General features: G+C 40.6%; 1 protein-coding gene across 1 annotated transcript in view; it reads right to left on the bottom strand.

Annotated features, from left to right (window-relative positions):
• The window catches only part of ANO2 (anoctamin 2), a 183,267-nt gene that overhangs the window by 135,735 nt on the left and 22,878 nt on the right, over positions 1-24,654 (bottom strand). The window contains exons 5-7 of the mRNA XM_085234124.1: positions 24,150-24,198; positions 4,553-4,608; positions 3,707-3,748 (exon numbers count right to left, since the gene is read on the bottom strand). Coding sequence (XP_085090250.1) covers positions 3,707-3,748; positions 4,553-4,608; positions 24,150-24,198 — 147 coding nt within the window. The remainder of the gene's footprint in view (positions 1-3,706; positions 3,749-4,552; positions 4,609-24,149; positions 24,199-24,654) is intronic.

Genomic DNA, 24,654 nt, shown 5'->3' on the forward strand with positions numbered 1-24,654 from the left:
TTCTTACTTTTCTAATTTTTAAAATGCCTCTTCTCCTGCAGATGCTGTGTGAAAGGATTAGATAAATATCAACAGAGCAATTAAGATTTGAATCCCACAGACACCTGTCTACCTGATTATTATTGTTCAGAATAAAGAAACTGGCTTGCAGCCATTTAAGGAAATGGAGCTATGCCAATGTATAATTGTTAATGATTCAGTTCAGAGTACTTTCTGGTTTTAGATAAGGGAGTAAATCCCACGCTGTTGAAGAAATTGAAAATTCTGCAATGAGATTCAAGGAGTGTAGAATCTTATCTTATAGAACATTGCTGTTACAGAGCACAGTCTTGAAAAATGCTTTGCATTTGTATGAAGAAATGGTGAAACTACGCTCAATTTTCTTCAGCTTCAGTAGTGGCTGAAGAGGATTGCCCTGGATGCCATATTGATATTTTCATATGAATTCTTGTGGTTACCTCCTTAAAATCACCCCTTGCTTAAAATCTGGTTTAGTTTCATAAATAACCGTACTAGTAAGTGCATTCACTGAAACAAGAATGTTAAAACTATTAAATTATTAGGACTGCTTGAAAGCTAGAGAATTGAAAGTGAAGAGCAGAAAGACAGGTCTTCTAAAATTTCAATCATTGTAGGAACAGTTTGCTGCGGCATTTTATCAGACAGCAGAATCACATTGGTTATGTTGGCTCCAAAAGACATAACACTGAAGGTGAGTTTATGGTATGGATATTTTCCACTCACATGTTGCATACACTAATCCTTAGACTTAGCAATACAATTTTATAAGATTAAGATTAGTATGGAAAAAGGAATGGGCTTCCTTTCCTGATTTTTACTAAGTTGACTAAATGAATTCTAAAAAGAGTTTCCTAATATAGTTTGTTGTATTTTATTAATTTCACTTAAAGCATAACTCTATGTAGATTTATGATAACATTTTTTCAATCTGCTTCTAATAATCTAGGGATGTTGTAATAATATATGCTATAATATATGACAACTGTGTAATTCCCACACAGGTAATGAATCCCATGTATATTTCTCAGCGTCAAACATATTTCTAGTATTGAAGGGTTAATTAAAAGTTTAAAAAAACTAAGTTAGTGTTAATTATTATTGCAAGTTATTACCATGCTGCTGTGCAATGTGTTTCTTTAAAGGATTTTTTTTTCTTCTACAGCAGAAATCACACTGAAACAGAGAAGTATCTTTACCATAGTCTTAGGAAAAGATTATTGCAGTGTTAGGAAGAGAGTGGGTTTCATTGACAGTTCATTACTAATTCTAGTAGGACGTGACATAAACAATCACATGAAAATAGAGCATTTTCTCCAAGGAAATGCCGAAGAGGGTCAAATAATTATTAACCTTAATTACTGCTGCCTTATTGGCCTACATATTCCAGACTGGTTCTGTTCATCATTCTTTGGGTTTATACTACAGACTAGTGAAACAGAAGATGCAGACAAGTTAAAATGGCAAAACAAATAGAGATAGAGGAATAAAGCGCAAAAATGCCCCCCTTTCCTTTAGATCTGATCAAGGCCTGTCAGGAAATAAAACATTGAGACTATTAGATTCAGATAGAAAACAGATGATCTTACGCATAGAAATACTAGATTCAACATCTAGCCAGAAGAAACATGTGAATAATTAATTATTTCTGGAATAATTATTTTTAATATTTTAATTTATTTTTTTATTTTATATTTTTAATACTTTTATTTTATATTTTTAATACCTAACACTTCATAGCTGAGTCTACTAGACAGGATAAAATGAAGGCAACACAAAATACAAGTAGTATGGTGAATGCTTTTCTATGTATTAGTGCTTTTAGGCCCTCTTTCCCCTTCTCTCATATTACCCAATTTTCCTACATTGACTACTGATCATTTACCTTCCTTCTCTCTAAAAAATGTTCTAATCTTAGAAGTAAACTATGCATCTGACTTTCAGAGTCCCTTAATATATCACCATCATCACTTTTTGTTCTGGTTTTATCAGTATTCCATATCATGACACCATGCAGCAAGCTGCTTAGTGCTGGAACATGGTGCCAGGAAGCTTCATTTTCTGGGTCTTAGCTACTGGTAGTGTCAGCTATTCTTACATGAGATCTGGCTATCCAGGAGGAAGATACACTCAGAAGAGACAGACTACAGTTCCCAGAAGTCTCCAGTACTTCCTACATGATCTCCAGTTCCAAGTAATGGAGGTGAACTAGACTCTTCTTCACATCTGGGCAGCGTGGTCGCAGCATGGTCGAAACACCTTTCTGTCCCATTTCTTTGATTTATTACCTGTAACTCTTTTTTATATCATTATCTTATATTCTTTTACCATCTGTAGTAAATTCATATCTCTCCCTATCTTAGTTGGGTAATTTTTGTTTTTCTTCTCACCAAAAAGGGGATGGGAGAGTGAAAGGGGCCAGGGAGGTCTTTTCCCCCTTCTACTCCCCTCCTGTCATGCATGAAACCCCTCCTGTCATGCATGAAACCACTACTCAGAGGCAATTTCTTCACAAACAAAAGGTTCAAAATTATAGACATAAGTACACAAGCTTTTGCATAGTTTGCTTTCCAATTTTGTCTGAATAGTAAATGGAATTGTATATGTCTCATGAAGACATTTTGTGGCTGAATATTAACACTATTTAACGAAAACAATAAAGATTATGTTTTCAGATTTTTACCTACCCAATATTGAAGAAATCAAATTTATCTGTATGATCTATGAACACATTCTTAATATCAAGATTTCAAATAATCATAGCTTGTGGCAATTACACCCAGAAACTACACTGAGTATTCAGCCAAGTAAATGGCATTTTCTTAACTCTCCTTCACATAACAGATGCCAACATATAATATCAAAGATTCAAAAACATTTACGAAATGATTTGCAAGTTACCATGAGTACATGCAACTTAACTTCTAATATAGTAAACATTTTAGGCCTCCAGACATTCTCTTTTTCTTCATCCTTCCCTTTTCCATTTCCCGACAATTTTCCCTCCTTACTTACATTCTTATTGTTTGAATGTCAAAGAAAAAAATACAAACAGTAAAGAATGGAATGTCTCTTAGCGGATTCCATTAATTAAATGTGTTTACACATTCCTAATAGTAAGTATATCTACTAAATATAGTCTGAAGAGATTGTGCATCCATTTCTCTTGTGCAGATGGTGGGTGATACATTTTCAAGTCATCTCACAGCTAGAACCGTTTTCTTTACAAACTAACTGAAAGTAGATTTTTTAAAATTTTATATAATTAAAGTAAATGTGCAATAAAATGAATAATACAATTATGTTTTAGTTTCATAATTATTCATCTATAGCATCATTTGGTTATGGAATGAGAATAATCTTGTAAATTCTTGAACTACTTTTGCATTTTAATAGATTGAAAAATATTCTCTCTGCGTGTGGAGCAAAACTTGAAGCAGTTCAAGATATTTACATAAAGTTAAATTCACTGAAATACTTAATGAAATGTAATAGAAAGTCTTACAAACAAATTTTAGTGTGCAAAAGGACAGAAAAATAAGCAATGTAATAAGTGTTAAATGCACTGAAAAAGTATTTGTTTGACTAAATATCGGTTGCTATCTTATGACAACATTTTGGACATTAATTAACATAGCAAATTAAACCTAACATTACACTAATTCACTAATTTTGTAATGTACTGTACCTTTCTTTCATTCATGTCATCATTTTGGTATTCATATTCACCCTAGAAAAAGAAAATGTAAAGTACAAACAGTAAATTCAGTAATAGATTTCTCAGCTGCTAATACAGCGTAGATTTTACTTTTAAGTCACAGTCTGAAACATATTTCTACAAAGGTTTTAATGGTAGAACTGCACACTAAAAATAATAGAATTTATTTTCATTGTCACAGGAAATAATCTTTAAAGTCTATGGACATAGGTCACTCCAAAAGTAATGCCTCCTATTTATTTCCATGGAAACTACAAAAAATACAAAGAGCACAATAACATTACTTGATAGAGCAAATTATCAGCTGCAAAACACTGCTTTTAAATATAGTCACCACAACTAGCTATGCTTCCAGCAGTGAACAAGAGCCTGAATACCACATTCATAATAATCTGTGTGGCCATCTGTAATGTGGCTTGTCTTTCATGTTGTCGCCACTGCTGAAACACACCACCCACCTGCTCATTGTGCTAACATCCACTGCTTCATTTCCATTAAATGTTTAGCTAGTGTCAATGAATGTCAATGGGTGCAATTTTTTCCGTATGGAGGAATTCAGTTCCACATCATTGCTTCATATATACTGCCATGTTAGACATCATTTTGTCAGACTGGCCCTCTTCTGCCTACTGCCATAAGGCAAAGAAATTTAATGGAATATTGGAAGCAGTGTTCAGTCTCTGTTATCATACAATTAACATCTGCTTGTGATGTAGTGGGCCAACACAATAAAACAGGAGGCATTGATTTTGGAATATCTTGCATGATATTGAGTGATATCATGAGAGAACTAGATTTTTAATGGGATATACATACATCATGAAGTGGGTATGCAGCATCATAAACGTTGTTTGCTATTAATGTGCTAATACCTAAAATAAATAAATAAATAGATAGATAAAGCAGAGAAGATTATTGATTTCATTTGATGACATCACATAAAAGACTGAGACATTTTATTGAAAATGATCAAAATCATGTAGATGAGTATCGACTAACACAGAAGTATAGCAGTATCCAGCTATGGTAAACATTTTCATAGAAAAGTTCATTTCTATATGTGCTTTTTCTTGAGTGAACTAACATGATATAAAGACAGTTTTGATTACTTTATCATCCTAATATGAAAGAAGTATGTGACTGAGAAGGAAAATATCCGGGAAGTCCTTTCAGAAACTTGATAATGATCAGAATCATGGATCCCTACTGATACACAAACACACAAAAAATACATTTACAAAAGTTTGTGATTAAGAAACTCCTGCTCTCCATTGACTAACATTACATTGTGTTTATTTTTTGTGGAACCAAATACTAGTGTTTCTGTCCTTCCTCTTATAAATAAGTAACATTCTGAGTTTGAAACAACTCATCTTTGCAGGAGTTCAATCAATTCTCATCTAATCCGTCGTTATGATGGAAAGCTGCATGTATCATGGCAAGAAGTGCTGACTTCTAAAGATTGCAATAAAGAAGTCTGGTGAAAGATACAGCAAGATTTAAGGACACAGCAGTATCACAGAGAACTCTTATTACTAAGGGCTTCGGCAGTTGCATTCCTACCTAATGATTACACCACCTAAAGACCACTACAGGCTCTCAAGAGTTAGAACTTTTTACAGCTATTCTGTTTTCAGTATTTGGAAGTGAACACAATTCCTCCATAAAATGTCAGTTAAGATTAGTTTTATTCTTTATTCCAGACCTATGTGCGTCAGTGTCCAGCAGAAAGTAATTAGAATATTTGTCCTTAGGAGAAAACAAATGGTAGTCAAATTACACAACATTCTGAAATATTTTGGCAAAACCCTTGGCAGACACTCTAGACGGGCATTAGCAATAAATTTCTCCCTTGGCACATGCAAAATATCCTTATCCCTATGTGCACTAAGATAAAAAGGAAATATTAATGTTTGGATCATATCAAGTCCTCTATTGAAAGCATTCTGCTTTTGGAAAGCTGGTAGCAGTTCATAGTTATGCTAGAAGCAAATATACGTATAATGTAAAACATCATAGAAATAGAATCATAATCAGCCCTACACAGCTGCAAAAATCAATAAGCAAATGTATTTGAAGTATTATTTTCTCCTACCATATGATGATTCATGAAAACCAAAATATTGTTCAAACACTTCCAATATCATCATCCTACTTCCTATGCAAAATAAGTAACAAAATCCTAGGAAAACAGAATAAAGTCCTGCCTTAGGTCCCAGCAAAAGGAAGAAAGTAAGCAGGTTTCCAATCTGACAGAGGGAAAACTCGTGCAGGAAGAGAGAGTCTGGACCCTTGTCCCTGCTCAGGGCAGAAGGAGAAGATCTCCCCTTGCCCCTGAAGTCTCCCTAACCAACAGACATGAAGCTCTGAAGATGGAAAGAGAAGAAGGTATGGACAGTGGTTCAGAACCACAAAAAGGGCAACTACATTAAGAAGATCCAAACAAGAACTCAAGTCACAACTGATGCTAATAAAACAAGGTGAAAAGTCTTAGAATTGGAGAGTCTATGCTGAGAGTCACTGAGGCACCCCTCTGCTACCCAGATAATCTCTCTAGAGAGGTCTGCTGCCTGCCAGAGGCCTGCATTCGGGACATCAGAAAGAGGATATGAGGTATGATAAAGACAGAGAATTACACTTGGTCTTTCAAGCTGGTTCACACGAGGCTGCAACTAGGAAATTAAAAAATATCAAAAAGGATTGTACATTCCTTGGGGATTTGCTGAAGGGATCAGGAGTGCAGGTAGTGCCCTTCTCAACCATCCCAAACTGGAAGCTGGGATGAGGGCAGAAGGAAGAGAACAGACTACCTAAATGAATGGCTGAATAGGGGTGTAATGTCCAGAGCTTTGACTTCTGTGATCTAGGGCACACTTACAATAAACAGGGAATGTTGACATGGGATAGGACACAACTGACCAGGAGGGTCAAGAATATACTAGGAAGCAAGTTGGCTGGCCTATCACCATGGCTTCAAACTAGATTTCTTGCGGGAAGGGTATGTACTGCTGAGTAACATAGAAGAGTCAGGGAACACTTTCACTTTAGGAAGCAGCAGGGGAAAACCTTCGATTTGATTAAAGGTTTTTCGAAGGGCTCCTTCAAGAAAGTAATGTGGCCAAAAGCCCGCTTGAAGTGCCTCTATACCAAAGCACACGGTATGAGAAATAGTCAGGAAGAACTGAAAACCATGGTGCAATTGAAAAACTACCATCTTATTGCTGTCATGGAAATATGGTGAGATGACTCACATAACTGGAATATCATGACTGAGAGCTATGAACTTTTTAGAAGGAATAAGCAAAGTAGGAGATGTTGCCCTCTATGTTAAAAAATGGATAGAATGTGAAGAGCTGCCTCTGAGAACCAGTCAGGAACATGTTGAGAGATTTTGGGTTAAAATTAGGGACCAGACCAAAGTCATCTAGCGGATGGGGGCTGCCTGATCAAGGGGAACCTGTTGACAACCTTCAGATACAAGAGATGGTGCACTCATAAGCTCTCATCCTGATAGGAAGTTATACCCTCCAAGTAGTTCTCCATCATATTTGAAAAATTTAAACCCGGGAATTACAGGCCTGTGAGCTTCACCTCCATTCTGTGGAAGTACAGGCAATGATTCCTCTTGGAAGAGATGTTAAGGCACAGAACAAAGGACGTGATCCAAGACAGCCAGAATGGCTTCACTGAGGACAAATTGAGCCTGACTAATTTGGTGGCCTTCTGTGATGGACTGATGGCATTGGTGGACAAAGGATAGGAACAGATGTCATCTACCTGGACTTGTGCCAGGTCTTTGACATGGTCTTGCACCACATTCTTATCTTCAAATTAGAGAAATCTGGATTTGAAGCCTGAACTACTAGGTAGAAAAATAATTCATAGAATTGTAGAATCCTTAGAATTGGAAGGGACCTGTAAAGGTCATCTATCCCAATTCCCCTGCAATGAACAGGAACATACACATCTAGATCAGGCTAGGAGGTCATAGTCAAAAGAGTTGTCAACAGCTCTATGTCCAGGTAGAGGCCAGTGATGAGTGATATCCCCCAGGGTCTGTCTTAAGACCACTGCTCTTTAACATCTTTATTAATGATGTAGACAGTGATATTAAGTGTATTCTCAGCAGGTTTGCTGATGACACAAGGCTGAGTGGTGCAGCTAAAAATACAAGAAAGGGACACCATCCAGAGGGACCTGGACAGGCTCAAAAAGTGGGCACATGAGCACTTCATGAGGTTTAACAAGACTAACTGCATTTGAGTTGGGACAATCCCAGATATGAATACAGTCTGGGAGAAAAACACATTGAGAGTAGCCCTGCAGTGAAGGACTTAGGGGTCCTGGTGGACAAAAAGCAGGACATGAGCCAAAAGTGTGCTCTTGTAGCCCAAAAGGCCAACAGTATTCTTGACTACATCAAAAGACGGTTAGCCAGTAGGGTGAGAGAAGTGTTTTTCCCCTCCTACCCTGTGCTTTTTAGGCCCCATCTGAAGTACTGAGTCTAGACCTGGGGCCCCCAGTACCGGAAGGATATAGAGCTTTTGGAGATGATCCAGAGGACCACTAAGATGATCAGAAAGCTGGAGAACCTCTCCTATTAAAAAAGGTTGGGGGAATTGGGCTTGTTTAGCGTGGGGAAGAGAAGGCTTTGGGGATATCTCACTTTGGCCTCCCAGTACTTGAAGGAAGCTTACAAGCAGGAGAGGGTCTGACTTTTTACACTATCTGATAGTGACAGAACAAGGAGGATTGTCTTTAAAGTAAAAGAGGGAAAAATTAGGTTGGATATAAGGAGGAATTTCTTTACTTAGAATGTGGTGAGGCACTGGAACAGGTTGCCCAGAGAAATTGTGGATGCCTCATCCCTCAAGCTGTCAAAGGCCAGGTTAGATGGGGTCCTGGGCAACCTGATCTAGTGGTCGGCAACACTGCCTATGGCAGGGGCATTGGAACTTGGTGATCTGTAAAATCCCCTCCAATCTAAGCCATTCTATGAGTCCATGATTCTGTGAATGCTTGGAGAAATCTTTTGAGATACTCAAGTTTCACACTAGTGAAAAAGGAGAATCTCAGTGATACATGAAGCAAAGAACTTTTTGGGGACCATCTCAAAAGACAAGAACAATTACTGAATACAGGTCAAATGGGATGTATAATCATATTCAGGCCATTGGAAAAAACATTTGCTTCTTGTCAAATGGGTCCTTGAGTTGACCTAAGCTTGAAGTTTTTACCTTAGAGGAAAAAAAAACAAATAAGCGTAAGAAACTCTCCACATATGTTTCAATCTCTAAAGGTGGCATTTATTACATTATAAACTAGAACAAGCTATTAAACACAGAACTTTGAATAAGAGGCTAAAATGAAAGCACTTAGGTGTTCTAATACCACTTACTATATCCTTGAAAGACAGATTTCTTCTTTCCATCTTTCTGTCACCTCAACAACTTAAGAGTTTGAACAACTTCCACACAATCTCTCTGGATGCCATGGCAAAGTGTCACCTTCGGGAAGTGGCTTTTACTTCAACAGACTTTGTGTCCCTGCTACACTCAAGGCTTCTCATCTAATCTACCTTGAACATACTTGTCTCCAAATTTCTGTACTCTGAAAGTATCTACTTAATTGAAAAAGACAAAGGTGTTTTTTTTTTTCATATTAAAAAAAAAAAAAGTAAAATATCTGTTTCAGGTTATAGAAATTAATCAATTTTCCATTCCAGCAGCTGTAACAAAGAAATCTGTTACTGCAGCTTCACCACACAGTTATACCAAGTCTATGCAGGAAAACATTATACACAGTACAGCTATTCTTTGCAAAGGTGTAGCGCCCTCAAAATGTAATGCCTCCTGTTTATTTCCATGAAAACTACAACAATAACACTATTTGATAGAGCAAATCCTCAGCTACAAAATGCTATTTTTCACCACCATTAGCTATGCATTTCTGCTAGGGATCAGCAAGAGCCTTCTTACTGCCCTCATAAAGCTGCACCAGTGAAGGTGACCCTCTGCTTCACAATTGATGTGAAAGCAGTTGTTGTTAGGGTAATCTTGCATGTGCAATCTGTCTTCTATTAGTTCAAACAGATGGAAGTCAAAAGGCAGTAAAACCAGACTGCACAGTGTATAGAGTAGGACAGCGCAGCCAAGACTGACTATATGCTCCAGAGTCTTCAAACTGATATAGGTCCTGGTGTTATTGTGTTGCAAGTAAAAGGTTGTCTTCTTCCCAACCTGAATCTGAAAGTTTGAACCTTCAGCTTAGTCAGCATTACAATGTAGTGGTCATAAATGATGCTTTGTCCTGGTTCCAGGAATCCAGAAGGAGCACCCCTTTTCTATCTCAAAAGCAACCCCTCTAATGCCATCTGTCACACAGCAACAAAATTTAATGAAATATTGTTGGGAAGGTTGAACCTCTACATCTATACCATCAACCTCTGACATTGTGGGCCAATATAAAAAGGAGCATTACTTCAGGTACAGTCCTCATATGTATAAGTAAGAGAGTATAATATGGTTATATGTGAGTTCTTAAGGTTCCCACTAAACTTCTGTTATGCAGGTCAGCACCAAGAAAGGCTGATTTCAATGCAGTCTGTCAGATCTGTAGAAGTATGCAAATGTTTTCATTACACCATGACTTTCTTTTTTTAATCATCACGTGTCTTTTCAAAATATTCCAAATTTTTAATTTCCCCATTCATTAGTCTCAGACAAAAGAGACTGCATGTTAATTAAAAAGGCCTTGGTCAGGCTTAAAGGAAGCATGATACCCAAGGAAATACCTAGGAACAAAAGCCTATATAAGAAATCAATTTTTTATTCAATATCACTTGAAGGAAAAGGTCGAGAAGGTTAAATTAGATTATAGGTAAACTTGATTAGAGTGGTACTGTCAAATACCTCATTTGAAGAAAGGAAGGTTAAAATTGACCATTCAATTTCAAGTATTTGGCATTTCTTCAGATAAGCTTAAAAACTATTTAGAGGCTTAGTCCCCTCTTCCTTACAGAAATCAGCCACCCTACTACATTAGACAGTTTTCTCTATAAAGAGTATGTCCTCTATGATCTGTATTCTGGAATCTGGGAAGGAAAGGGCTGAATGCAAGGCTGAATGTAAAGAGATACAACTGAAATACTGATCGCTATCTAGGAGATTCTTACTCCTGAGTGCCCCGGAAAGTCAGGATGTGTCATTAAAACAATGTTAGCACAAGGTCCAGTAAGGCAGATGTACACAGGCTGCCAAAGACTTCAAGCTAGCACTTTTCTTTCAAAGGGACTCTTTGAAAGAACTGAATATCTGCATAATTCTAGATCTCTTGTCTTTTGGTAGAAACCGGAAGTAGCAAACCTGAAAAATGATGTCTTCTGTCTCTAATTCCTTCCTCTCTTCCTCCTGCCTGTGACAGTGTTTCCTCCTTTAGTCTGGCTGTTGCTCTCGAGGCCTAGCTCATGTTGATAATGAGCTCAGTATTGGTTACCCTCAAAGCCTTACTCTTGATAGATGGTGACCACAATTCTGGGTCAAACTAGGTGCTGAAATAACTGATGGAGGACACCTGGTTCAACATCTAAGCACCAATTGAGCATGCAAAATTGTATATAAACCTAGAACACTGTTATCTGTACAGGTGATCAAGCCTACAGAGAGACTTTCAGAAAACATGCAAGACAAGTAATAATGTCACCTGTTCACCTCCACAGAGATATGTGTTGTGATATCACAATGGAGAAAAGGAAAGAGTAGCAAAAAAGAGACTAAGTATACCTGCATATAATCTGAACTTCAAGGAAAAAAAAAAAAACAAAACAACCAGTGCTCCAAATATATCAGGGTTACCTCAAAAGCAGAGAATCACAGACTATCCTGAGTTGGAAGAGACCCATGGGGATTATCAAATTTAACTCCTGGCTACACACTGGAACACCTAAGAATCAAGACATATCTTCAAAACAGTCATTGTTAATTCATGTATTCCACTACGCCGTTCACAAACACCATTTGTAAAGAAGTAGTGATAAGAATAACCTGGAAAGATACATTAGTCTATTGAAAAGACAAGGAAAATTTCTTCCTGGAAGAATTAATGCAATATATTGTAGCTGACATCTGAATTTTCAAAAGCAGACCATACTATAATCAAATCACATTAAACTGAATAATTATTCTTGAAATGCAAGTTATGTGCCTGATCCTCCATCTATAGAAATGAAAAGCAAACTCCCATTTACCGTATCCTATCTAAAATATGTGATCCAGAAAGTCTGATTATATTCCTTTCTTCAATCTCTTTTTTATTTCTTTTTCTAGAAATGTGCCAGCGTACTCTTATGTTCTTTCAGAATCATAGAATCATTAAGATTGGAAAAGACCAGTAAGATCATCTAGTCCAACCATTAGACCATCACTGCCATATCCTCTAAACCATGCTCCTAAGTGACACATTTACTCTTTTCTTGAAAACCTCTAGGAACAGTGACTCTACTCCTGGGCAACCTACTCCAGTGCATTACCACTGTTCTGAAGAACAAATTTTTCAAAATATCTACCCTGGATTTCCCTGTTTGCAACTTGAGGCCATTACCTCTTGTCCTATCACCTCATTACAACCTCCTTTCAGGTAGTTGTAGAGAGCCTGAGTCTTCTCCAGACTAAGCAATTCCAGTTCTCTCAGCCACTCCTCATAAGACTTGTGCTCCAGACCCTTCACCAGCGTTGTTGCACTTCTTTGGGCATGCCTTAGGGCCTCACTGTCCTTCTTGTAGTGAACACAGTAGTTGAGGTGGGACCTCAGCAGTAGTGAATACAGAGGGTCAATCACCTCTAGTCTTGCTGACTACACTTTTTCTCATACAAGCCAGAATGCCATTGGCCTTCTTGGTATTTATACAAACTGTGGAAAGATCTCCTTGAGAGTAGCCCTGCAGAGAAGAAGGGGTTGAAACTTGATGATTATTGTGGTCCTTTCCAACCCAGGCCATTCTATAATTCTATGATTCTTCAGTGTTCTTGGGTGGAACATATGTGGCCCTGTGGACTTGAGATAATCCAAGTGGAGGTCTAAGTGGAATAACAGATTGCTAATTGTTTCCTCCTGACTAGCAGAGTGTTTATTCTGCTTCCCATCACTGTCTTCCAGCTCATGTGGCTGAACACCCTGAACGTAACTGATCTGAGTATTAAAGACTGAAGTAAAAAAGAAATTGAGATAATAAGCCTTTTCCCCACCCCCAGTGATAATATTCCCTGCCACAGCCAACAAAGGATGGAACTTCTCCTTGAACCTCCATTTGCTGTTAACATACCTGTAAAAATTTTTTTTATTATCTGTAACAATAGTGACCAGAATAATTTCTAGCCTTTCCAGTTTTCCCTTTTCATATACTAGCAAAATATGTGATTATTGGTTTTCCCAGTGATACTTTGCCTGGTATCACAAAGAACTTTTCAGATGCAGTTTTGGTTGTATCTGGTAGGATTCCAGGGAATGTATCTAGAATTCTGAACTCTTTCATTTGGCCATGTAAGTCTACATACAGCAACGAGCCACCGTAATAACAACTTGTTTTCATTGTTAGGTCTAATTGTCACATATAGTCTCTGCTGCATGGCTGGGTGAGATGTAATGGAGGACAGCTTTTGTATTTCAGGCCCATTAAGAATGATGCTTTGTGCTCCCATATCCCAGTGCCTTAACAGCCATGCAGGGATACCTTCCCTTGATTTCTACTTAAATCTTTGTACTACGTCCATTAATACAGCTACCATGAAAGGGCAAGCCATGGTATGGATGATGGGTTCATCAGGTGGCCACCCCTCAGATGGTACTCCTGCTCTCCCTTGAAATATTTCAGTTTTTTGGGTTACTATCAGTCAAATTTGTAGAGGTTCCAGTTGTATCAGACTCTCTAGTTGAATCTTTTTGGTGGTTTCATTAGTGTTTTCTTTCTTATCTGTATTTTTTGGTTCATTTGTATCCCAAGGATTCTGTTGTTCTGGGTTCTAATCATCTTTTTTAAGGATACAGCCCTTATTCACTTTATGGGTGCATTTCTACCAGTTGTTTTGGCATGTTGCCCCATTAAATATAAGTTTGTACACTAGTTGTTTAGTTTAAGCAAGTAACATCTCATTTTCTTCTCTTGGATTTTCTTCTGAGGATTGGTAGAAACTTAGTGGCATTAAAAGTAGCCACACTGCTATTGAAGCTGTCAGCTATCACTGTTGTCAAAACATCCCTTCCAAATTTTTGAAGATATTTGTCTATACTAGATGGCAATAAGGAGTTACCTTCATTGCTCCTTAATGGGACCTATTTTTCCACTATTTTCACCAAAGACTTCCATGGGGACCCTCATAACCCCAGAAGATGTCCGGGTAATTCCTCCTCAAGGAAGTTGGATTTCCCCCATTGAAATCATTGCAAGATTTCCTTTAGGACACTCATAGTGGGATGTAGAAAGAGGCAGTTTATGAGGAAAACTTTGAAGGCCCTGACCTAGTAAAATTTATGGCTGGGATGAGAAATTTGATTTTATAGCAACCTCCCTCCCACCAATACAGTACTTTAGTAGCCATTCTAAACTCTTCGGCAGATGCAGATGCAACAATCCAGCAGGCAGCACAAATAGTGGCCTGCTTAGGAGAGACAGAACACCTAAGATCTAGGGGTATTATACATTTTGTAGAATCCAGAGAAATTCACCTTTGTAAACTAGTTCAAACGGCTCCACAGTCAGGGCTGGTATCTTGCCAGCAAATGTGGAATGACCTAATGAAAACAAGTGTTCAACATAACAAAATTAATAACATCCAAATCAATTCTTACTAAGCCTATGGTGACAACTTAATATCAATAAATGTTTTAAGCCCTCTTCAATGAGAAAGGAGGATATAATGGAATTTGGAGAACATTCTAGAACCTGCCATGCAAAGACAATTGCCGCAGACAGTCCAGCTGTCTACTACTGGGTCTCCTGTGGAAGAAGATCTAGGTTAAGCAAGTGTAGGGTCTTACACCTAGGGAGGAATAATTGCATGCACCAATACAGGCTGGGGGATGAGCTGCTGGAGAGGAGCTCTGCAGAGAGGGACCTGGGCGTCCTGGTGGACGACAGGTAGGCCATGAGCCAGCAGTGTGCCCTCGTGGCCAAAAAGGCCAATGGCATTCTGGGGTGCATTAAGAAGAGCGTGGCCAGCAGGTCGAGGGAGGTGATCCTCCCCCTCTACTCTGCCCTGGTAAGGCCTCATCTGGAGTACTGTGTCCAGTTCTGGGCTCCCCAGTACAAAAAAGACAGGGATCTCTTGGAAAGAGTCCAGCGGAGGGCCGCAAAGATGGTGAAGGGCCTGGAGCATCTCCCCTATGAAGAAAGGCTAAGTGAACTGGGTCTGTTTAGCCTTGAGAAAAGAAGACTGAGAGGGGACCTGATCCAGGTTTATAAATATCTGAGGTGTGGCGGCCATAGCGGTGAGGCCAGTCTCTTTTCAGTGGTACGTGGAGACAGGACGAGGGGAAATGGACATAAGCTGTAGCACAGGAAGTTTCGCACGAATGTGCGTAAGAACTTCTTTGTGGTGAGGGTGACGGAGCACTGGAACAGGCTGCCCAGGGAGTTTGTGGAGTCTCCTTCTCTGGAGATATTCAAGTCTTGCCTGGACGCCTACCTGTGCGACCTGGTGTAGGGAACCTGCTTTGGCAGGGGGGTTGGTCTCGATGATCTCTAGAGGTCCCTTCCAACCCCTACAATTCTGTGATTCTGTGATTCTGTTTAGCTACATTAATGACTGAAGGGATGGGACGTGGTGTGTTGTGGGAACATAAGAAAAAACTGCTCAGAGCAGCAGCTGTGGAGCAAGATAAGCGGCATGAGAACCAAAGACGGGAGGCTTTAGCTGTCTTTATACTGGGGGCTGTTGCTGGGAATGCACAAAAAACTATGGTGGTATGTGTTGTTTCAATTTAAGTGACCATAGTGAGTCAATTCACAAGGCCATCACATATTTGAAAGGGCATGCATATAAGATACAGCAGGATGTCAGTCTGCTGGACAAATGGCTAGAGGGATTGGGTATTACCAGATGACTGTGAGGTTTGGTAAAGGAAGGTTTTCGTATTCTTCTAATGATTGTTTTGGGTATTATAATTATTAGCATAGATATCAGAATTGTAAAAAACGTGATCAACAAAATGTCCGCTCCTGTCTTGCTTATGCAAAAAGAAAAAGGGGGAATTATGGAGGAGCGGTTGACACAGCTCGGGCATGTTTACCCCTCTCTGGAACATTGTGACAAGCAGCCTGCACAAGGGATGGTGCCAGGATGTGAGAAAACCATGAGAAAGACTGATACCAGACTTAAAACAACTGGTTTGTGTGCTTCCTATTGTTTGGTATTGCCTTGTTTCCTGTATTGTTAATGCGGTTGAGTGCTTCTTTTATACTGAGTAGTAGTAGTAGTTACCAGTGCTGAGTCTACGGGAATAGCTCTTTTAATGTATTAGTAATATTTGGTTATGATGCTATCAGCTTATCAATTAGCCTTTCTTGACTTGCAAAGACAAAACCTGGAAAGGAATCCCAGGCAAGAGGATAACCCTGTATTATAGAATGATTAACTTTTTTTCATGCATCACCTGAAGCAAAGGTGCATGCTAAGAGAGTAAACCTTGATAATTTATTATGTTCACAGGTAGCTGTTCCACTTGAGTTCTGTATCACGCACTGGCCATGCGGATGCAGTGCATAAATGGAAAATATCCTTCAGACCCTGAGAAGAATAAAAGCAAGAGAGAATCTGTGATGGATCAGAGAAGAAAAGGGGAAGCAGGGGACGCCCTGCTGGCACTGCCTATTGCATTCACCACCACCATGTTTTTTCTCTCTCTTTTTTTGCAGGTTATTGTTTCTTGAGGGTCAGTAAGTAACAATGCCCCTAGGCGTAATCTGGCATGCAAGAGTTGTCCAACTATTAATTCTCTCTTAACCTAAAGGCATAATCATGAGCACTCTAAAAGCATCTGTTATACAAATCTTAACAGTTTTTCAAAATCAATATATCAGAATATATTGAAGTTGAAAACCTCGTTCAAGGCAGTGAGACACTAGCACAGAACGGGCCCCTCCAGGATTTGTTTGCAGGTTGCAGAAAGCTGGGCTGCAGATCAAACACGCATTTATTTTTTTAGTAGGTTAACGGTATTTCTTGTCATGATGCTATGTTTGCCTTGTCTCCTTTCTCGCATGTAGAGTATTGTCAGTCAAGGCCTTGATTAAGCTATAATGATTGTATTAATATAATTAGTGCTATTATTTTATAGTATGGTAGAAGTTTGTGAATAAACAAAAAAGGGGGAATTGTGGGAACGTAAGTAAAAACTGTTCAGAGCAGCAGCTGTGGAGCAAGATAAGCGGCATGAGAACCAAAGACACCTTTAGAAGGAGAAAGAATATCTCACGGTTCTGATTGGCTAAGCGCCTGTGTGAACAATTGAAGAGTGTTTTGTAGACTGCTCTGTTAACATGTATAAATAGAGTAGTGCTTAACAATAAAGCAGACTAACAGCTTTTAACCACATTGGTGTGCTGTTGTGCCTCCAACCGTATTCCTGAAAGTCCAGAGACTTCTTCACAGTGTGTGACTGTAGATTGTAGAGAACTGAAAAATTCACCCCAATAATTCATGCGGTGGTACCTAGTATTGCCACTCTCCTGGACACATTGAGAAAGGAGTTAGAAAACTTCCATTATATCCTAGATTTAGTCAATGCATTCTTTAGTATTCTAATTGCTGAAAAATCACAAGATGAATTTGCATTTACATGGGAGGGCGGGCAGTGGATCATTCATACACCAAAGGTACATTCATTTGCCAATCTTTTGCCACAATTTGATGGCACATGGTTTGGTAGGGTGGAATAAACCTCATATGTCAAATTATATTGCTATATCCATGACCCAATGTTAATGTCAGCTTCTTTGGAAATGTTTGAAAAGACGGTAGGCTCAATATTGGCCTACTTGCAAAAGAAAGGATGAGTTGTTAATACAAAAAAGTGCAAGGCCCAGATTATCAGCCAAGATTTTGAGTGCTTTTTGATCATAGAAGAGCATGCAGTCACTGAGAAATGATGAAGCCAACAGCCTGTCTTGGATTAGGTGGCTGGAAGATTTGTCAGCAGAGAACATTGCTTAATGGTTATAGAAGAAGTTACAACATGCTGGACAAAAGACAATGTGGGCAGCAATAGAAGTAAAAGTAAAAGGCTGCCTGTTCAAGTGTCAGATATCATCTAGGCATGTTATGAATGTGAAGCTTGCTCCAGAATGTGACTGAGACCTCTGCCAGAGACAACAGCCCACCACAGCAGAGGACAAAACAACTTGCAGGGATAGCAAGTCAACTACACAGATCTCCTCTCTCAGACTGAAGGAGCCAGATATGCCTTGACCTGTGTCGATTCAGCAAGTAGATTAATACAGGCCTATTCAATACCACAAGCAAATTCTATACCATCAAAGTGCGCCCTAAACTGATGGTGACATATGGTACTCTTCAGGTTATTGAGAACAAGTAGGGAATGCATTTCACAGGTGGGATAGTACAGAAATGACTGCAGAAAACAACACTGAGTGGTGATTTTGCCTGCCCTGCAATCCAATGGAGCATGCCTGATAGAGCAATACAATGGCATTCTAAAGGCCTCTCTGAACACTGACTCTCAGTTCCTGCAGAGGTGGGCCAAGAGAGTGCATGAGACACTGAGAGACTTAAAGGAAGGACCCAGAGATGGTCAACCCAGTCCCCCGTGTCTATTACAAACTACTTCGTCTTTCCCATTTAGGATTCAAATTTTAAAAAATGATGCATTTCTAAAACCCTGAGTTGGAACATCTTTTACTCCCTGCCACTGAGAATCTAGTGCCAGCAACACACAAGGTAAAGTGGCCTTGGGAAGCGTAAGTGGGATCAAAGTGTTGTGGCCTGCTTGCACCATGGGGTAGATTATCATAAGCAGGGGAGTGGTAACCCCACAAGTAATTGGTACATGGCCCTTAGAAATTATAATAAAAACCCAATTTTGGGGGGGATGCTAATTATATCACCCTGGCAAACCAGAACTATTCCTTTGGTACCTGGTAAAGTTATCCAACTGCCAGTATCAGGCCAAAGAATGCGGTATAAAAGGTCTGGACAGGACACTGTCCAAGCATAAATTTTGACCCAGGACAGAAATACAGCGTGTAATTAAGAGTGCCTCTTTTAGTACTGATTGAACATTTATTTTACTCCACCTGAGATCTGCAGCCTTTAAGACCACCAGTAGGAGCAGTGTCACAAAACTCCAATGTGCTCCAGTGTCACTGAAGGATCATTCCATTATGTCCTTTGGTGGCATCTGGTGATGGACTTTTTAACTGACTGCTCTAGAATGGACCCTGCAACAGTTGCAAGATTTACACATAGATCTTCACTGTGGAGACTAGACTACTTTCAGAGCAGGTAAGACTGCACTGGGCAAGGGATCTGGAGTGAAAAAGGCCAACAAAAAAGCTCTTTTTAAGGCTTTTTGAAGCCAGAAACAGTGCTGTGCTTGTGCTGGCGGGCTGGCAGCTTGTGGGCAGGTTGCTGAGGGAGCAAGGGTGGAGTTGGCACATTAGCAGCACAGTTTAAACACCCTATGAATGTGTCATCACCTGCCCTTGACTTTGGCATCTGGTGATAAGCTTTAAATAGCCTAGGAAAGCTAGCTTCCACTCACAGAGCACACCAGGTGAGTAACCATGGTAGCTGACCAATGAGAACGGGTAGGTTCAGTGAGTGAGCACAGCCCACACTGCCCATACAGTTCTGCAGCTGTGAGTGTGGGAGGTGGATGTTGTGTGGTGAGGAGTGTGTTGTCCCTCTTTGCTCAGGAGATTGGCTTTCCTCTTGACAGTCTCTGAGACCACAAGCCTAAATATGGTCTCCACCAGACAGTGGGCTTATTCCAAGAAGACCGTGGTGACCCAGACAGAGGGCCTGCCCAGAAATGTAGCTGTTCAGGTCTCCAGCTGCAGGGAATGTCTCGGGCTGCTGCTGCCCAGGGAGGATAGCAGGAATTCCACCTGTGTGAGGTGTGAGCTGATGGATGAGCTGCTCGGCCTGGTGATGGAGCTCGAAGAGGAGGTGGAGAGGCTAAGGACCATGAGGGAGTGTGAGTAGGAGATTGACTGGTGGAGTGACTCACTGGTGTGATGGAGGGAAGGGTTCCTGGGAGATAACCACAGAAAAGCGGTTGATCCCCTGCCCTGTCACAGTTGGACAGACTTAACAATCCTCCAGATGAGGATGGGCAGTGATGAAATCACTCAGAGAAGCCTACAAACTATAAAAAGAGATTTCAGGGGTTTTAGGAATTTAGTTGAAGGTGCAGGAGTGCAAGTGATCTTTTGTTCTATACCTTCAGGGGCAGTGAAGGGCACGGAGCAGGCTTGAAAGCACAAGTAATGAATAATTGGCTCAGAAGCTGATGTCGAGGCAGAAACTTTGGGTTCTTTGACTGTGGGGCAGTTTACTTGGCCCCTGGCTGTTGTCCACACAGGGACAAAAAGGGGGAAAAGAAACCTAGTGCAGGAGCTATCAGGGCTTATTTAAAGAGCTTTAAACTAGCTATGACAGGGAAACAGGGTTCACCAGAGATGAGCCTAGGGAATAATGCTTGAGCTGGAGGTGAGGCAGATGACTCAGCTGAAGTGCATCTACACCAATGCACGCAGCATGGGCAACAAGCAGGAGGAGCTGGAAGCGATTGTGCAGCAGGCTAACTATGACCTATTTCTTCAGAAGGGATAGACAAGGAAGGTGGGGTAGTGGTGTGGCCCTTTTTAATATAAAGAGTATTTTGATGTTGAAGAGATTGGGGTTGGGAATGATAAAGTTGAATGTCTATGGATAAGGATCAGAGGGAAGGCCTGTAGGGGCAACATCTTGATGGGAGTCTGTTATAGACCACCTAATCAGGACGAAGAGAAAGAGGTGGCATTCTATAAGCAGCTTGTGGAAGTTGCATGATCACCAGTACTCATTCTCATGGGAGACTTCAACTTCCCTGATATATGTTGGAAATACAATACAATGCAGAGCGCAGAGGAAACAGTCCAAGAGGTTTCAAGAGTGCATATAGATAGCTTCCTTACTCAGCTGGTATGAGAGTTTACCAGGGGTGGTGCCTTGACCTGCTCTTCACTAACTTGGGAAGGACTTGCATGAGATGTGAAGGTTGGGGACTGTCTTGGGCAGAGCAACCATGAAATTGTGAAATTCTCTATTCTTGGAGATATCAGAAGAGTGACTAGCAAAACTGCTATCTTGAACTTCCAGAGGGCGGACTTTGACCTGTTCAAGAAGCTTGTTGCAGGGGTCCCTTGAGAGTCACTCCTTAAGAGTAAAGGGGTGCAGGAAGCCTGGATGCTCCTCAAGAAGGAAATCTTAAAGGCACAAGAACAGGCTATTTCTGAATGCCATAAGGTGAGCCATAGGGGAAGAAGACCAGTGTGGATAAACTGGGAACTACTGTTGAGACTCCAGAGGAAAAAGAGTCTATATCCTCTGGAAGAAGGGACAGAGTACTTGGGGAGATTACAAGGAAGTGCTAAGGTATGCAGGGAGGAAGTTAGGAAGGCAAAAGCCCCAGAAGAACTCAGATTGGCCATTGCAATAAGTGCAGTAAAAGAGAAGAAATCCTTTTACAAATATATCAATGAAAAGAAAAGAACCAAGGAGAATTTCCATCCTTTACTTGATGCAGTGGGGAATGTGACCACTGAGGATAAGGAGAAGGCTGAGGTCCTCAGTGCCTTCTTTGCATCTATCTTTAATAGGCAGATCAGTTTTCTTCAGGGCACTTTACACCCTGATCTGGAAGTCTGGGATGGTTTGCAGAATACACCCTGGTGATTCAGTTGGACACAGTTAGAGAGCTCCTCCTCCAGCTGGACTGTCACAAGTCCATGGGACTGGACGCTCTCCACCATCTACGAGCACTCCTGATTATCTGGAGAGATCCCGGAGGATTGGAGACTTGTCAGTCCCATCTTCAAGAAGGGCCGTAAGGAGGATCCGGGGAACTATAGGCCTGTCAGCCTGACCTCAGTACCAGGGAAAGTAATGGAGCAAATCATTTTGGGAGAGATGACACAGCACGTACGTGCCATCTAGGGGATCAGGCCCAGCCAGCACGAGTTCATGAAAGGGAGGTCATGCTTGACCAACCTCATCTCCTTCTGTGACTGGGTGATTAGCCTGGTAGATGAGGGAAAGGCTGTTGATGTAGTCTACCTAGACTTCAGCAGAGCTTTTGACACAGTCTCTCGCAGTATTCTACTGGGGAAACTGGATGCCCATGGTCTGGAAAGGTATACCCTTCTTTGGATAAGGAACTGACTAGAGAGCCGTGTTCAATGGGTTGTAGTTAGTAAAGTCCAGCTGGTGGCCCATTACAAGTGGTGTCCCCCAGGGGTCAGTACTGGGGCCCATCTTGTATTATATCGTTATTGATGACCTAGATGAGGAGCTTGAGTGTACCCTCAGGAAGTATGCCGATGACACCAAACTGGGAGGTGGTGTCGATCTGCCTGAGGGTAGGGAGGCCCTTCGGAGGGATCTGGATAGGCTGGATCACTGGGCTGAGGTGAATGGGATGAGGTTCCACAAGGCCAAGTGCCGGATCCTGCACTCTGCCCACAATAACCCCATGCAGCGCTATAGGCCTGGGGCTGAGTGGCTGAGTGGGGATGACTGTGAAGAGGAAAGGGACCTGGGGGTGTTGATTGATGCTCAGATGAAGATGAGCTGACAGTGTGCTCAGGTGGCCAAGAGGGCCAATGCCATGCTGGCCTGCATTAGAAATAGTGTGGCCAGCAGGAGCAGGGAGGTAATCATCCCCCTGATCTCTGCACTGGTGAGGCCGCTCCTCGAGTACGGTGTGTTCAGTTTGGGGCCCCTCATTACAAGAAAGACATCAAGGCTCTGGAAGGGCAACAAAACTGGTGAGGGGTTTGGAGCACAAGTCTTATGAGGAGTGGCTGAGGGAGCTGGGATTGTTCAGTCTGGAGAGGAGGAGGCTCAGGGGGCACCTCGTTGCACTCTACAACTTCCTGAAGAGACGTTGTGATGAGGAGAGGTTCAGCCTCTTCTCCCAGACAACAAATAGAACTCGAGGAAATGGCCACAAGTTGCACCAGGGGAGATTTAGATTAGACATAAGGAAAAACTTTTTCTCTCAGAGAGTGGTCAGGCACTAGAATGGCCTGCCCAGGGAGGTGGTAGAGTCACCGTCCCTGGCGGTGTTCAAGAGGCGTCTAGATGAGGAGCTATGAGATATGGTTTAGTAGCTTGTGGGTAGTAATGGTAATAGGAGGATGGTTGGACTAAATGATCTTGTAGGTTCTTTCCAACCTTCTGATTCTATGATTCTAAACGGACGTCTGAATTTGCAGATTTTTTTTTTTTTATTACATTGTGACAAGAACTATTGATTCAATATTGTAATTAAAATATATGAATGTGTTCAATCACTGTTCATGCTGTGAAGGGGTGGAGTGTAGGGGAACTGTTATGTCATGGCTGAATTATCATACTTTTTTTATTGCATTATGACAAGAACTACTAATACAATATTGTAATTGAAGTATATAAATGTGTCAATCACTGTTCATGCTGTGAAGGGGCGGAGTGTAGAGGAACTGTTACGTCATGGCCTGAACTGATGATTGAATACCTGGTGAAGTGGGTGGCTGGCCTGGGAAGATTGACTGCGTGCAGTTTACCTGCACTTTCCCTGTGACTGGAAGGGGTGAACTCAGGGTCCTTGGCTCATTTAAAGGTTAGCCTCCAAAGGAAAAACGTCTTCTGGACAAATGTCACTTCCTGAGAACGAGTGGTCTTCAGCCAGAGAATCTCATCACCAACTGAATCGGTCAACTTTTTCGTATAAATGATTGTTGGTTTTCCCAATGATACTTTGTTATCACAAAGAACTTCCAGAATCAGTTTTACTGCTTCCTATGACCACTAGTACCTCTAGTAACTAGTAACAATTAGTAACTAGTAACAACTAGTAACTAGGACGACTAGGAACACTACTAATGTCACTAAGCTGGGCCCCAGAGAGGCAGTAGACTTCCCTGTGAGTAGGGTCCTGACAGCACATTGAGTCCTCTGTTCCCCTCAGAAGGGAGTGTCTTATGACAGCTACCCTGCTTTTATCCTTGGTCTCAAGAGGCAATTTTGAGACACTGATTATAAAACCCTCTGGAAGGACATTCTTCAGCATCCTCATTTACCTGTTCTTCACAAATATTCATTGAGATACTTAAGCAATTCCTTTCAAAACAACATTTATGATTATCTTCCCTTCTTACCCATGCTGTTTCTGGTCTTTGTAGAAGTGCGCTTCAAAATTTCATGTACCTATGAAAAAGAATAGTAGTGATATAACCTGAAAATTGTCTTTTAAAATTATCTTTCTCATGGAGGGAGCAGTAGAATGAAACTTCAAAAATTAGAAAATTCTGTTGCAGTTACTACTTAAAACTTAACAATGATACAACAGTTCATATTGTTTGATTTTCTGACACTCATGTAGAGGCTGTGTTCTGCTGTGTCTCATCCTTATAAAACTATTAGAAGCATAAGGAGTTCAGGTATAATGAGTGTTTTAATCTACAGAAAAACACAAGATAATCCAACTCTTAAAACAAAAACAAACAAACAAACAAAAAGATCATATTTGGAAGTATAACATTAAGCTACATATAGAAGTAATCAGTATATATACTGTTAAATATACTGTATCTATGAAGCCAAAGTGTATATGGCAAACATAGTATGCTGGAGAAGAGTTGCACAGCATCCTTAAAGAGAAAT

This window comes from Meleagris gallopavo, chromosome 1 (assembly GCF_905368555.1).
Source record: "Meleagris gallopavo chromosome 1, MGAL_WU_HG_1.1, whole genome shotgun sequence".
NCBI classification, from domain to species: Eukaryota; Metazoa; Chordata; class Aves; order Galliformes; family Phasianidae; genus Meleagris; species Meleagris gallopavo.